At 36.1% G+C, this 16,311-nt stretch overlaps 1 protein-coding gene across 2 annotated transcripts in view; it reads right to left on the bottom strand.

The window, feature by feature from the left end:
• Nucleotides 1–16,311, bottom strand: part of LOC148837292 (EGF-like repeat and discoidin I-like domain-containing protein 3) — a 253,166-nt gene that overhangs the window by 108,712 nt on the left and 128,143 nt on the right. For both annotated transcript variants that reach the window (XM_088910557.1, XM_088910556.1), the window contains exon 5: nt 10,722–10,835. In XM_088910557.1, the coding sequence (XP_088766683.1) occupies nt 10,722–10,835 (114 nt within the window). The remainder of the gene's footprint in view (nt 1–10,721; nt 10,836–16,311) is intronic.

The raw sequence follows: 16,311 nt of genomic DNA, 5'->3' as shown, positions 1-16,311 counted from the left end.
ACCATACAGTACCTACTGTATCCTGTCCCTGTCCACTTCTCTTATTCTCTCTCTCATTTCTTCATTGCTTTCCAGAAATTTAAGCCTTTGTTTGGGAATCTACCTGCCCCTAATGGTTTTCTCACCTCTGTTTTTCTTACTTTATGTTGATTGCTTGAAAGACTGGATCAGCATGAATATTCCCTCTGGTAGTCACTTTGATAAAGTCAGCAGTCGTTAGCCTTGTCTACCATTTCAGCACACAGCCAATCTGTGAGCAAATTTACTCACATTCCTTTAAAGATGCATTCATGATGTCATTATGTAAATCTGTGTTATAACAGATCTCAGAATTTGGTACTCTGTAACATACTGTATTCCTAACTTTATACCCTTTTAAGGTTTCATAACCAAACCTTATAATAAAATAATTATAAACCTGACCAATCAAATTTCACAACTAGAGTAGCTTGATTTAGCTTAACTTTCTGTAACTGAAAGCTCTCACTGGTTTATAGTGCCAGACCTCCACCTTTTCCATCTTTCTTGTCTTATTGAAATGCTGCGTAATCTCTCCATTAGCCATGCTTCAGTGATTCCAGTTACAGTTCATCATAATCTACTGCTAATATAGTACAGTACCTTCCATTTTGGTATTTGGTTCTTCAAGCTTTTAAGTAAATTAAGGCAGGAGCACTTAATTACCCTTTTTTATGTTTTTTTTCCCCCTTGGAGACATTTTTTTTCTTTCATCACTTGCAGAGTTTCTCTTGCAACTGAGAAATGCCTGTTGTCCTAACAAGAACAACTGGTCTTCACCTGCCTTTGCTTGAAGCTAGAAGTCTTTGCTGGGATGAGCGCCACTTCAATTCCATAAAGACAAGATACTGATGATATTTCACGGTCCTTCATCTGTACCTCACTCCCGAGAATGGTCTCCAACAACCACCACTTCACTTTGTAATGTGATTTTAGTGTCGCTGGTACAGATTGTTGTTGTTTTTCTGAATAGTATCTGATGGTGGTGTCCTGGGACCAACAGTACTACCTTGAGTTTCCATGTCTAAGTTGTCTGTTTTCACACCTTGGAGTGAAGCAAATTTGTTTGGCAATATGTGTCTTAGGTGGATGGCAGCTGTACGTTATTTTCTTTAACACCATGAGAACACCTCCTGTCTGCCAGCTTCAAAGTGCTGTTTGCTCTTATGATTTGAGATACAGTGCATATGGTTAGTCTTCAAATTAGTCAGAGATGACTAGTAAACTGTCTGACTAGTAAATACTGTAAAAAAAGCCCTACAGCATTAACACGCAATCAGTGCAACAAAAGTGTTTTTTAATGTCTTAAAGTAACTGCTTTGCTACAGTATATTACAATCACTTACCTCCATATTATCTCTGACCTTTCCTGTAGTTTCCCCCTCGTAGTATTTGTTATATAAATATATAAGTAAAAATGTGAGTATGCAAGTAAACCTGTGAGCTCAATAATTTGGCAGCATTTACAGCAGTATTTCTCTACCAAGTTTGTACTTTGGCTATGTGCATATTTTTGCTCATGTGTTTTGGCAGATTCTATCAGGTTCTATAAGTTGCTGGGTGATTGCTTATGGATTGCAGTTTTCAAGTCTACTCACAGCTTTTCAATAAAATTCAAGTTAGAACTTTGACTGGGCCATTCAAAGATATTCCAGTTCTCCTTGTAACTCACTCCAGTGTAACTCTGGCTTTGTGCTTTGAGTCCCTGTCTTGCTGAAAGTTTCATTTCTGTCAATTTTAGGTGTGTAGATTTTGCTCTACTTGTCTGTACTTTGCTACTTCCATTATTGAGAAGCAGGTCCATAACATAATGCCACCACCATGCTTGACATAAAGGGAGGTGCTGACTGGGTGATGCACTGTAAAGTAAGCACTTGATGTAATATTTTGAATTTAGACTAAATATTTTAATTTTGACCACAAAACAAATGTTGGCTTGCTTGTAGTATCACTTACTGTACGTATATGCTTTGTTGAAAACTTCAGGCAATGTGTGTGTGTTTTTTTTTCAGCAATGGCTTCCTTCTTTCCAGTCTGCCACAAGGCCAGCTTTGACTTACGTACATTTTCTTCCACCTTATCCAGAGAACTCTTTGAACTTTTTCAAAGTTGCTGTTGGCCTCACAGTTAGTATCCCTATCCTGACTGCTCACTTTGGAGGGACATGCGGATCTAGGCAGTGTTTGAGTACAGTTTGGGTGTGATACACGTTCCTCTCCCTTCGCCATGCTCACAGGGATATTCAGTGTGCTTGCATCTTTTTTTATTTGCTTCTCTTGGTCTGTGTCTTTCTACAAATTTAACCCTAAATTGTTTTGAAACCTCCTTAGTCTTTGTGGATTTTTTACTTATAATGTATTACTTGACTAAAGCGATCATTTTGTTTTCTGAAATCAAGGGAACCACAATTTCTGCATGCAGTATTGACATAGACTACTCAACTAACCGTGTGGCTTGTTAAAAAAAATTGTGCATCTTAATTAATTTATATTTGCCACAACAAAGTGTTTGAACACTTATGCAATCATGACATATTATTTTTTTTGGGTTTTTTTGCTTTGAGTGTGCAGAGAAAGGTGATTACTGTACATAACAAATACTGTATTTGCTACTTCAAAGTGTCATGACTACAGGCTTTAAAGAAACAAACTGTGAAAACTGTGTAAAGGTCTGTATTATTGTAAGTTAATCTTCATAGTAGACAGATGTAAAACTATTTCTCCACACCATACATTCCATTTGAAAAATAAACATTTATCTATGTCAAGTGACTGGAATCTATGTTTGATTCATTATTTTCAGAGCTGTATCATTATGATTTAAGGGCAATGTTAACATTGCTGTAATGCCAACATAAACCTCAGTGCTCAATTAAATGTCCTGAAGAACATCTTTTCCACATTTAGTGATACACGGTATGTTGGCCTGGTTGTCCTCTGTTTACATGAGCTTCTCACAGTCATTCCACTTAGAAATGCTTTTAAAAGTTTTACTTAACTGATTAAGAGGAGTGTATTATCATAAAAATACAAGACCAAACGTAAATGTATGATGTAGTAATAAGATTATCATGTTGATTATAAATGACTAGTTTTATACACCTTGACTAAACATAAACCAAGAAACCAACTCAGAAAGCAAAACTATTTTCTCCATAAATAGTGCACAGTGATTTGCCATTGCATCTCTCAAAATACCTACAAATAACACAAGTACACATGAAAGGCATTCTATCAAGCACTGCTGCATTGGAAAAATGAATTAATTAAAAACAACTGTTAATCACCAACTGTAAGAATAATTAATGAAGGCCATAATATAAAGCTGAATGCATCCTGTTTTTTTTTCATGAAGTCATAAATCACCGTTTAGATGGATTGCAAACATACTGCATTTAATCAGAAGGATCACTATAATTTTGTAATAGTAATTATGTTGGCTATCAATGTGATCGGCCGATCCCTCCAAACGAATTGCTTTTCCTTGCTGTAAGTACTGTATAACATCATACAGTGGCCAACCCCACACAAAGTGCTTTTGGTATTTCTTTGTGGCTTTTGCTGGCATTTAAGTTTTTTTCACCAATACAAGTGATCAGTTTTAGCATTCAAACTTTTAATTAAAACATTTACTTTAAATTGTGTACACAGTACAGTACATAATTTTTACAATTAACAAAATAGTACATCATTGGAAGGAGGCAAATACTTATGTTTTACATATATTACATATAGCAAGGCTCTGTACATTATCCAGTATCTGCAAGCAGATAAGGCAGGTATAATAATCTTATGACAGCAGTGTACAGTATGAATTAACAACATGATCAAGTGAGCCACCCACTTTGAAATTGAGATTGTCGCCCACTAGCTATAGGTTAATTACCAGCCAAGGGACTGAACTATAAGGTCCAGAAGATGGGGGAGGAGAAAGCTTTGACTTTCTATTAGAAGCAAATAATTTCATACTGTCCTGATATGGGTCACACCCCTTTTAAATCAGTTCATGTAATTTTGACTCCATACATATGGATGAAGTCACATTAAAGAAGAAGTATTTTCAAAGCAAGAGCAAAGGAAAACATATAATTTCCTTTCAGCAACATTATGGGATTTAAGCGATGTGAGCAGTAGTACATTATTTTCTCATTTCCAGCTTGTCAGAATATTTTTTCTGCATCATTTCATGGATTTCAATTACCTTTGTGAGGGTTTCCGTGGTTGTAGATGGCATCCTCTGCTTAGTGTTTGACAAATTAAAGGTCTTAATTCAACATGTGTGGTGCAGCATTCCCTGTAGAATTAATGATACCACTGACAGGAACGGCAGATATGGGCTGCAGCAGTCACGGTATGTAACACAGGGGCAAGGAGCTAGATTAAACATGAAAGTAGTGTGTCAGTAAGTGAAAACCATGGCCTACTAATTTAAATAGATGTGCATGGTTTGTACTGAGCAGCAGACAGTGAAATGTGCAGCGAGCTATTGTTTTTATTTTGTCTGGTTTACTTCACCATTAAGATGACCTACTGCTGATATTATAATTTGACTGCAAGCATGGAAACTATAAACAGTCTGCCACAAGATAGAGAAACTGCAAGTGAAGTGTGAGAGAGGGGAAATAAAAATGAAAAAAATACAGATAAGGCATCAAATGATACAGAGTGGGTTATGAAATACATGGATAGAGTTTTTATTGTTGCATCTTGGCACTACAGTACATGTATTACGTCATATTATGTCAATGTTTTTATACTCTCAACACACTAGAGTTTCACATGAAACTTTGACTACAGCTTAGAATGCAATTATGTGAAACACATATATGCACCAAAAAGGCCTATGACCTAATGACAAAATAAAAAAGAGATCCTGCCTAAAACTCAAACTCTGATTGGAAAATTAAAAAAAACAAAACAGGTTGTGTCAATACAACCTCCTAGCTCAAGAGTCTGTGTATTATTACTTGGATTATTACCATACAAATAACCAATAAAAATATGAATGAAGACTAATACACAATAATATTCTCTGGAGGATGATCACAAATTATAAAAAGAAACCTCTCGTGTTATCGCTGAATCGCCTCTGTCAGACAAACTGAATGGCTTTCAGTGCAAGCTTGAAAAACAGAGGCTCCTTAATGACGATCATACTGTAGCTCATGGATTCAGAAGACCTCCTCAGACTCTTTGTTTTCCTCTTCCCTTCACCCCCAACTAGCACACATGGAGCTCTCACTTTGCTCCTCTCCTCTTCAGCCTCCTCTAATTATAAAAGAACGGGAAGTTCAGAAGCTCTTTCCAAGGCAGGACTGCAGGAAAGCTGCTGGACCTGACCTGGTCTCCCTTGCTACATTGAAGCATTGTGGAGAGCAGTGAGCCCTGGTGATCACTGACACATTTAATCAGTGTCTGGATCAGTGTAAGATTCCTGCCTGCGTTAAATCCTCCATTATTGTCCCTGTACTAAAGAAGGACAAAATAGCTTGTCTTAATGACTATAAACCAGTTGTTCTTACTTCCATCATAATGAAGATTTTCAAACATATGGGATTGAACCCAGGGCTGCAGCCCTGTGAGGCAGCAATACTAACCACTGCATCACCATGCTGCTGTTTAATAATTAAATCATACAAATGTATGCACAGTTGTGCTAAGACATCACGCATTTTTCAATGCTGTACTCTTCTCTCTCCATGCCTTCCTGTCTGCATGCAGAATTAAATGTTCTGATAACATTCTAAGAGGCGGCACATTGGCACATGTTGGAATTGCTGCTCTAGTGTGAAAATTGGCTCTAGTGTCAGTGTGTGCATGTATGCGTCTGCCCTGTGATGTACTGGTGTCCCCTCTAGGGTGTATTCTGCCTTGTACCTGTTGCTTGCCAGTATAGGCTTCGGCTCCCCCATAACACTGTATGGGTTAGAAAATGGATGGATGACTTTGCAACACAGAGTAGCCTGTTAGCTTTCTGGGTGTGTAGAGAAGAGCAAATAATATCAATGATGAAGAATAGCAGAGAGTGTGTCAATTAGATTGGATTATAAATGTGATGGATTGCTTCTTATAAAACTTCGTTGTTCATATATAGTTGACCTTGAATTGCTGTGATCATGTTTTTTTAGGATTTTTATTGATGTGAAGTCAAGATTATTAAATTACAAACCTGGTTTCTTCTCAACCACACACAATTATATTAATAAAAGCCAATGCTGTTATACAGTAATAGTAGAAAACATTAGCCAAGGTCTTGAGAACATACAACATGCATATCTTTCAGCTGCTGGTTGAATCTAAAATGTCTAGGAGTTTTGCTCAGAAATATACAGTATGTATTCATTTTTCAAGGTTTCTATAGGTAAACTTTTGAACAGCAGCAAATGTAAAATACCCTATTCCAGCTGCAAAAAAAAAAAAAAATGAGTTAGGCACTTCTTTGAAGTGAGGTGCCATTTATTATTAAGTGCCTTTAAGAAATTCAGCATTAACTAAGAATTATTCAAAATGCTTTTAAATAATCCTAAACCTTGTTACAAATGTTGTTACTGCCTTCAAGGTAAAAGCTTATATGTGCATTCATTATGAGCCAAGATTACTTAGTTCTGTAAAGCTATTACAAATCCTGAGTGCTGTGGTGAGGACAATCAACTTCAATTCCACAGTCTTATTTTAGATGTAAATTACCTCAGAGTTTAACAAAAATGTCATCAATCAATTCAGGACAAGTTAATATAAAACATTATACAATTAAAATAGTTATTAGAAATTTCATATGAAGTACAAATTAAGAACTGAAAAGATTTGGTGGGCACTAGCCCAGAAAGGAAAAAAAATATTGATCATTAAATCAATATTTTGGGTACAGGTATATCATGTCTGATTGGACCTTGGATTTCAACCACCATCTCAGAAGCATCTCTGACCATATGGACCACACAACCTTATGTACTGAAACTGCTAAACTGGTTTCATGCTGGAGGGAGTTTGATTTCCCTCAAGTCCTGCAGAATACAACTATAGTCTCATTTTATGCTATGGGGCTTAAAGACTTAAGGCTTTAGACTATGCTGCTATTTCCATAAACAAAGAGCTTAGACAGCTTGCAGGTGAATTTTAGGCCTGTCACGTACCAAAGCCAATATTTTGACACTTCACACCAGCCAAAATAAACTGAAATTAAGCCATAGTTTACATTTTATCTCTGGTATGTATATCTAGATATGAAAGCCCTATATAAAAATGTTTGGAACAGAATTATGTAATTTATCCATTATCACTTCTAGTTATTACTGGAAAGGTTTGCAGAAACTGGAGTCTATCCCACAAATTTAGGGCAAAAAGCATGATAACACCCTGGACTGGACACAAGGCAATTGCAGGCATACCAACACGCACAAGGAATTTAGACAGATGAATCCAGGCAATATAACTTTGGAAGGCAGCAAGAAACCAAAACACCTGAGAAAACCAAGGCAAACACATTACCCCAATTAGAAATTAAGGCCAGAGCCCATGCCACCCATATGTAATATTATTGTGATCTCCACATCTGTTCATGCACTCAACCCCCAATGAAGCATGAATGAAAGAAAGCATATAACACAAAGTTTTCCTAATTGTATAATGCAATCTGCTTAAAAACATCAAAATAAGTCTCACTGTAATCTTAATCTTAAATTGAACTATTCATCATGGTCTGTTATGACAGTCATAACATGAATTAACTGGATTGTAAGAAACAACAAAAAATATTTTGTGGTCTAAAAAACTTTTCTTGTTTGTGTGCAAACATACTTCCTTATAAATTACATGCAAAATATAACAAACCATATTATAGCTGACTTCTGAAAATAAGATAATATAAAAATCATCTTGGTAAACACTGTAATGGACACACAGTATATATGGATTAAAGCAATGAAAAGCTCTAAAATTTTAAATACTAGCTCACCTACTCCCCCATAGTTCAGAAAGCAGGGATTATGAAAGGCAGTTATGATGAGAGAAATATTAGGGTAAGTTTGTACTGTTTATGGGAATACTAAGGGACTAATCTGAGGGAATTTATACACTATTTCATTTGCCTTGAACAGAAATTTGCTGATGAACTCTCAATGTGTTGATCAGAGTTTCACAAGCAGAACTGCTTGTACGAGAGTATGATGACTATCAGTGGAAGTAGTATTTCGTGTTTTTCTGACCACGTCTCAAGGGTCACAGGCGTCTAATTGAACTGCCAGCATGAAATTCAATATAATGAACATTTTGTTGTATACAGCAATTACAATCAAATTTGAGACAGTGGAAAATGGCAGCACAATCAGTTTTGAGAATTCCTTCATCTCCCAGTGACAGCTGTCTTGTTCTGAAGGAACATTGCTGAATGGCCGATACTGAGCAGTTCATGAAGATTGATGCCCAAATTAATTTGTTTATAAAATGTTTACTTGCCTTTTTTCAGGTGCAAGCCAAGGCTGTAACAATGGAGCACTTTAAAGAATAAAAAATAAAACATGTGTATAACTGCCGTTCAGCATGAATAACAAACTATCTGTGTAATTGCTTTTCTTTGCCCTCATGGTATTTTATCTCTGTATTGCAAAAATAAGAAATCGCCTGGTATTCTAAGCTTCTGTAGACAAGAGTTTGTGTAAATCGGGCTTTTAACTCATCACATTAAAATGATGAGATGTTAAGATTTTGGAATTTTTATTGACTGTTGAAATTTGACCCTAAGTGAATCGTGCATTTCTTTTAGTCCCTAATAAATTTTCACAGATGTCCTCTGTTTCTCTTACAGGATATCGGGATCTCCTGTGTAATTTCAAACTCTGGCGCCCTCTGTCTTTTTAATCATGTGCGAATTGGGCATGTTTGCTAGAACTGACACGATATTAACAACCTTAATCTGAAAGCTACTTTTCTGTGAAGTGAAAACTTGCAAAGATTACCTGAAACATCTAAACATCTTAATACCAATATCATTAATACAGCACTATCTTTCAAAACAGAAGGTCCAGTAAAATAAAAGCATTTATTTTCAACTATTCAACAGTTGCCACACAGCAGTTTGAGTAATCATTCTTAGGTTTTGCAATTTCTTTTAATATTAATTATTAAAAATGTAATATTATTATTTATTGTGAATGTAGTACGTTTAGGAAAAAACAGCTTTTCTTACTTCTTGCTGGCTCATTTTTCACAAGTAATGCACAACAGTACATCTCCTGGCAAAACATAAAATATTTATTTGCTTACGTAGTCTATGTCTGTGAGATTACTGAATTTCTTCCGCTTTTAACAAATTCCCAGGACTTCCTTACTTTAAGTTCTATCTGAATTATTCTTATATCTAGATGTTTGCACTATCGGAAGCAAAATTAAATAATTTATGTCACCTTAACATTTTATTATTTTTGATAACAAGCACATAAGAAGGTCACAAATGAAATCAAGCCATTGATCAATGTTCCTCTGCACTGATTTCAAAGCAACAACGTCCTTTTGTAATATGATGACCAATATTGCATTTTGAAATTTTATATATATAACCATTCTGTTTTGTATCTGCTGATTTACAAGTGTAGATCACCAACTGTGTAAAAAAAACTCTACACAAACACAACATATTGTACATTGTGATTTTTTAATTTTCTGTACAGCTTCACTTGCTAATCTTCCTATTGTGGTATCAGCTATGGGCTTGTTTATCAGCTATAACAAAGCCTATATCATTGATATATGAAGACTGGTTATCCTAATATAGTTTTCGATGGTAGTCCTATAATTACAGCATGTCATCTCAACTTGAGCATTCACCCCTTATCACTAGTTCTCAGTCCAAAGAAATGCAATACATTGAATGCTTACTGTCTGCAATGTGAGATTTAATCTTTCATAATTTACTTTATCAATAGTCTCCTGAAAAAAATTAAACATACTATGTCATGTACAGGTACTCTTGTTTACATCTTGGAATATCCTGTCTACTGTAGTTCAATTCTAATCATCAAAGACTATGTGTGATAGAATTACAATTATGATAACTTTCTTATTTGGCTAATACATTCATCCAAAGTGACTTACAGTACGTAAGTATGTACTCTTTTACACAGATGGGTATCTTACTGGAGCATTCTGAGTGAAGTACAGTATATTACTCAAGAATACAGCAGCAGTCTCTCACCTGTGATTTGAACCTACAGCTACCCAGAATTCTAACCACTGCTCCCATATAAACAATGATAACTGGAATAGCCATTATAAATGAATGAAAGATACTTATTTCACAGATCAGTATTCAAAAACCTGAAAATGACTGACATCACCCACACAGCCCAAATAGCAACTTCAGGCTCATTCAAAAACTCCAGAACCCAAGGACACACATCAACATGTGCAAAATTAGTTTACTCATAAATATGTGAGGCGTTTTGGAAGAAACTGTGTAACCATATTATTAAAGCTGATACCCTGAGGTACTCATCAAACAAATTTGATGACAAATCTCCTAGTTAGCACATGAGGAGTAGAAGCCACAGCTGTTGTAATCTGGGACCTTTGTCATGGTCCTAAAGATGACAGTAGAAAATCACTTTCTCTCTTGACTAGAAGTTTCAGCTTGCCGCTCTGATATGGCGTGAATCTCACTACGGCATCACTTCCAATATGAACAGCAGTAATAAGGATCGGAATACTCACTATACTGACAGTTCCTTCCCATGAATTCTCCAGGGCATTCACAGGAGTAGTTGGCAACCATGTCTGTGCAAATCCCTCCATTTTTACAGGGATCGTTTTCACATTCATTAACATCTGAAAAGCAAGCAAAAGTTAATTAATTTGTATACAGACAGATGGCTAATTAGAAGAGTTTTTGTATGATTTTTTTGCAAAAAGACTGATCCCCTCTTGATAGAAAAAATAAACTGCATCATGTTTATTCATGTAAGTAATAATTCCTAATTATTATCGGCTTCAAACACTTGCATGGTGATGGCATAGCATTTTGTATATACTGTATGTGTAATCCATATCCAAGCAGATATACCACTACTGCTTGTGATAAGCTTTTGAATATTTGACAAAACTAAACAAAATCATTTGGGTACAATGAATTACAAAAGCACTTCAGATTGCATATATCCTCTTCTGAATCCAAAAATAGATTGCTGAGCAACTTTTTTTTTAATAAAAAAAATATGAGTCTTGCCATCAGACAGCATGACATACAAACAAAACACATGATAGAGTACCTATCAAGAAAAAGGAACAAACTGTAAACACTACAGCACTTCTTCTAGTTAAAATATTCCTCAAATCCTCTGCATATACTGTATATTAATCAGATACTGTATATTGGTGACCTTCTAATTCACAAGTAACTCTCATCTGTATACAAATTATACTGTACATCTTATATGGATTTCTAAAGACAAATACATCAAACCCCTCTTACTGTATCTCTTCCAACATTATCGCCACATGTTAACTACTCTTGCATTCTGCACCAATATACTGTAATTCCTGATAAGACAACTGAAGTTTACAAGACACATTCATAGATGTGTCCTGCAGTCATTTCTTTCAACAAGTCAGTTGCTCCAACACAGACAACAACTGGATCCATCCTAGTTCTGGCCAGGAGGCTGTCTACGCATTGGACACCAGGTAGGCAACACGCCTCATGAGATTGCTATCACCTGTGCACTGTCTACACCTCTAATAATGGAATCTCCCTTTATCACTGCCTCCCATTTACTGAAGAGAGCAGGCTCCTGGCTATCCTGGGCTCATCAATCCTCTAATTTTCTCCACTCTGTATGTACTATGGGTCTTCTCAAACAAGGTTCAGAAGTGGGTGGAGTAAGTAATCTCTGAAAATGCAGCCTGTTGTGCCCCAGCATGACATTTTTTTTTCTCTAAAAGCTCCGCTGTAAGCCCGCCATTATTACTTTTTACTCTTCCAGAGCTGCTTGAGAATGCGGCGCTTGCATTAGCGACTGCAGCTGAGTCCGATTTCGGCTCAGCTGTAAGAATTCCTCACGCGGCTGCACGGATGTTGAGTGGGATTTTCACCAAGAGCTTTTACAACTCAGGCATCTTTCTCCGCTCCCCAAAGAGCACTATTTTTCTCCACGTTTACGCAGCGCATTGTTTTTCGTTCTTTTCTTTCTTTTTCTTCGCTCTTAGAGCGGTTTTCTTTTTTCTCTCTCTCGGTGTCTGAATAGCATTAGCGGTCGCCTGTCACACTTATCTCCCACCAGTATCTCTGCCTATCTCATGGAGACATCGACTCAAACCGGCGTTCACTGCAGCTCCAAGAACCACATTGTTACACTGCGTACTGTTTGATATTTACAACCTTCCCTTTAACTGCTGTCTATGATTACTCTGCTTTCTCCTACTCCGACTTCCCTCTCTTTTTCACCCCCGAAGAAGGCTCCTCAGCCAGAACATCGTGTTTCTTTTCTTCTCTTTTCAGCAGGGAATAAACCTTTACTCGTTCATCTTCTCCTACTACACTATGATCTACACTAATGTCATTGGAATCACAGAACGTGGGCTTAACAGTGGGGATAAATTAATGGAAATGTACTGTTCTGGACAGGAAAGATAGTGTTGGGTGTAGTATTATATGCTGCATGTATAAACACTTATGTAGATTATAATTCAACACCATATAATGGTATTAAGAATTTAGGTGCAAATAAAGAAGTAAGATTTATGGGAGACTTCAACTTTGTCCTCACAGACTGGAGACAAACCTATAGCAAAGTCAGCAGCAGAAAATGGTAGAAATAGTAGACTGGGGTACTGTTTGCTTTCTTACCCAGTTTTTCTGAGAACCTACAAGGGGAAATTCTTGAACTGATCTTGTTTTTTTTAACGAACACAGAATAAGGTAATCCAAGGTAAGAGAATCAAATGAGAACTGGGCTTTGAAGTATATTTTGAAATCCTTCAGGTTTAGTTGAAAGGAAAAAGCCTACAATTGCTGGAAAGCAAACTTTGAAGGAACAAGGCACAATTTAAGATAAGTTTTTCTAATAAAATTATTTTTAAGATGTCTTAATTTACAGTGCTTAAATTAATGTTTGACAGCATATTTTTATTTTTGCATTAACTTAGAGAAGTCAAAAGAACAAATACAGCGCTTTCATAAATAGTGGGTGTTTGCGGAAAGAAAATTTAAAGGAAAACTTAAATATATGAGGAAATGAGAATTTTTCTCACAATTTACAGAAAACAACTTTATTTTTGTATGTTTAGTATGTAATCACTGTAAACAGCTTTATGAAATGTTCTTTTTCAAGGGCATTTATAAAAAATAGAATGTCTTAATGCAGTACCTAAGAAATTGATGTGAAAAGTACAAATTGAATTCTCATTTTGTCAACTTGGTGATGTTAGGAAATTAAATGCATTTAAGGAAATGCCAAACAGCTGGGTCTGTTCTGTGTTTTCTGTGCTAAAAGGCCTAAGATACAGCATCCTGTGTTGACTTAGTAAATATTTAACTAGGCTTTGACAGAAACAGCCCCAGCGTAATACACCAAGCTGTAATTCTGCCTTTCCAGAAGGTGTCTAAAAATCTTTGCGGACTGGTAATGATTCACATGATTTTCTGGAAAATGCATCGTACAGTTCTTAAATGGGGGGGGGGGAAAGGCGGCCAAAAACCAGAAATGGTTTAGGTACAATTTATATTCATTTTGCAGCATTAGTTTTAAAAGGAGATAAAAACCTATATTGAGCATTAGCCACTGATTTAGCAGACAAGATTAAGACACAAGATTTAAAGAAAAAAAATAAGTGAAATTAGTGATGAAGTTTCATCCATTCTCTGCTTATTTTAATGTTTAGTTTTATCCAGGTGACACTGCAACTGCAGAGCTAGTCTTTTATTTCTGCATCCTTTTAAGGACTTCTGATGAAGTTATTTCTGATTCAGAGGCCACAACAATTCCAGGACCAGGACATTTCTGCACCATTATCAATAGCAGCTTTCCTAAATGTGGTTATGGAAGGAAAATTAATCTTGCATTCCAGTTCCTGCTTCAAGGTGCAAGGACCTTGGACACTTTTGTTTTTGCAGTGTGGGGAATGCCTTGATTTACCTACTGTACATCAGAGCTCTCATTTTCTGGATTGAACACATTATTAATTAAAGACATTTTATTAATTAGATTTTTGAATTGATTGTTTTGCATTACTTAAATGTTTAGGGATGTTTTCAAGTTATTCATAAGTTTATAAGCAAATAGAATTCCCCAGCTTTTTAGGAGCTGAAAAATGTACATTAAAACAAATTATTGTGCCAGTTATTGCTTTTCTTTTCAGAAACGTGGGTCTCATTTGGAGTGGAAACATGGAGACAAAAGTTACTCTTTGAAGAAAATGGAATACTTCATTTCCTCTGTCATAAGTAGACAATATCATCTATAGCACATGATGAGTGTGAGATGTCTCAAGACACTGTAAGTTAAACAAGCATTTCAGCCTTAAGGAGGCATAATCACCATCTGATGTAGAACATACTGTAGCTGTCTGAGGTTCATGAGTATTGTTTGGCTTCTGAGCACTAAACATATTCACTCAACAAGACAGAAATATAAAATGGTTTTCTGGCTCAATGATCTGTCCATCAGTTCCTCCCGTAACCTGACAATAAGTACATCCTTAAAAACAATTTAGAGTGTGAGGCCACCCAGGCTCACTGGAGTTTCATACCACTACAGTACACAATCACAACAAAAACCTTCAGCATTTGCAGAAAAGTCACTAATGGTCACAAGCAAATTAATCCTCAACCTGAGCAATTCAAGACCTGAGATTATTTAACTATGAGCAAATTAATACCGAACGTTATATAGCACAACATTACACAACACATATAGTAACAGTTTCATATCATATTTTAAGACATTTGTATTAAATCTATTACAACACAGCTGTGTGCACAGTACAGAGCACATTATTGTGCTCTGGCAGCATATGGTGATATGTTCATAGTATATTCATGTATGATGACACAAAATGTTTTAAAAAATTACAGCTGTCACAACCTGGTGGGTTAATTCTGTTAAGCTCAATCATGCTTTCCATGAGGCATGGGAGGAAATTGGGCACCATCGTGATCTCAGATGAGCTGTGACAATATTGATGTGAAGAACGTTACCTATAATTTAAAGATATTTGGCAATGATACAGACATACACACAAGCTTAGCCAGTCTGTAATGGAATACTATCCCTTTCTTAATTGAAAAAGAGAAGGCTGGTGACAACAGAAGAAAAAAATAGAGACAGAAGATGTCACCAGTATGAAATGTTCTGGGAACAATTATAAACAGGACAAAACGTCACAAGAACAAATTGCTGTGGGGAGGAATTGTCACTTGGAAAATTGACGCTGCGGTGAATTGTCGTGGGGAAGAACTGCCACTACGATGAAATGCTGTGGGAAGAAATGATCACCGGGATGAATTGTTATAGGGACAAATTGTTGTGGAGAGAGGAATTGTCACTCGGATGAATTATAGTGGGAACCAATTATCACTAGGATGCATTGTTGCCAGGACAATTAATCAGGGGAGTGAATTATCACTGGGATCAATTGTTGCCAGGACCAATTTTCTGGGATGAATTGTTGTAGGGAAAATTGCCATGGAGTCATTCTGGCCTGCTCTAAAAACATTCTGACATGAACTTCAATAAACATACAGTACTCTGACAATATCACTAGCCGGTCAGCACCATGACACCGCTGTGCAATTATCCCTTATTCCTCCCACTTTAGGAGACGGCTTCCTATCAAAATCTATCAGACAACCTTAGATCAAGATAAGCCAATCAGTCATGTCACGTTTCTAGCTCTCTCATGTTTTTATGTCCTTATGTTCTAAATCTACAGGTTCTTTTCAGTTCGACTGCTCACACTACAGTATATCACGTCAAAGGTACAGCCTAAACTGGGGATACAACACCAGAGATGTTATTTAATTTGTGATCATAAACCTTTAAGATGGAAACTTATTGATAATAACTAGATGGAGGTAAAGCTACTGCAAATAATGGATTTCCTGAACGTAACCTTGACCTCTGAACGCCATATTTCTTATAATGTTAATAATAGCTTACTTTCCTTAAAAAAAGCAGTTAATATCAGTTTTAGCATATTTTGCCAAAGGAAATGAAATATTAAAAATATTAGATATAAAGGTTTTAAAGATATCCACTTCAAAATTGTTGAATGGATTAGAATGAAGTATTTTTACAGAATTATTCAC

The sequence above is a fragment of the Atractosteus spatula genome, chromosome 3, assembly GCF_055471065.1.
Source record: "Atractosteus spatula isolate fAtrSpa1 chromosome 3, fAtrSpa1.hap1, whole genome shotgun sequence".
Classification (NCBI taxonomy): Eukaryota; Metazoa; Chordata; class Actinopteri; order Semionotiformes; family Lepisosteidae; genus Atractosteus; species Atractosteus spatula.
This window is presented reverse-complemented; position numbering and strand designations above follow the sequence as displayed.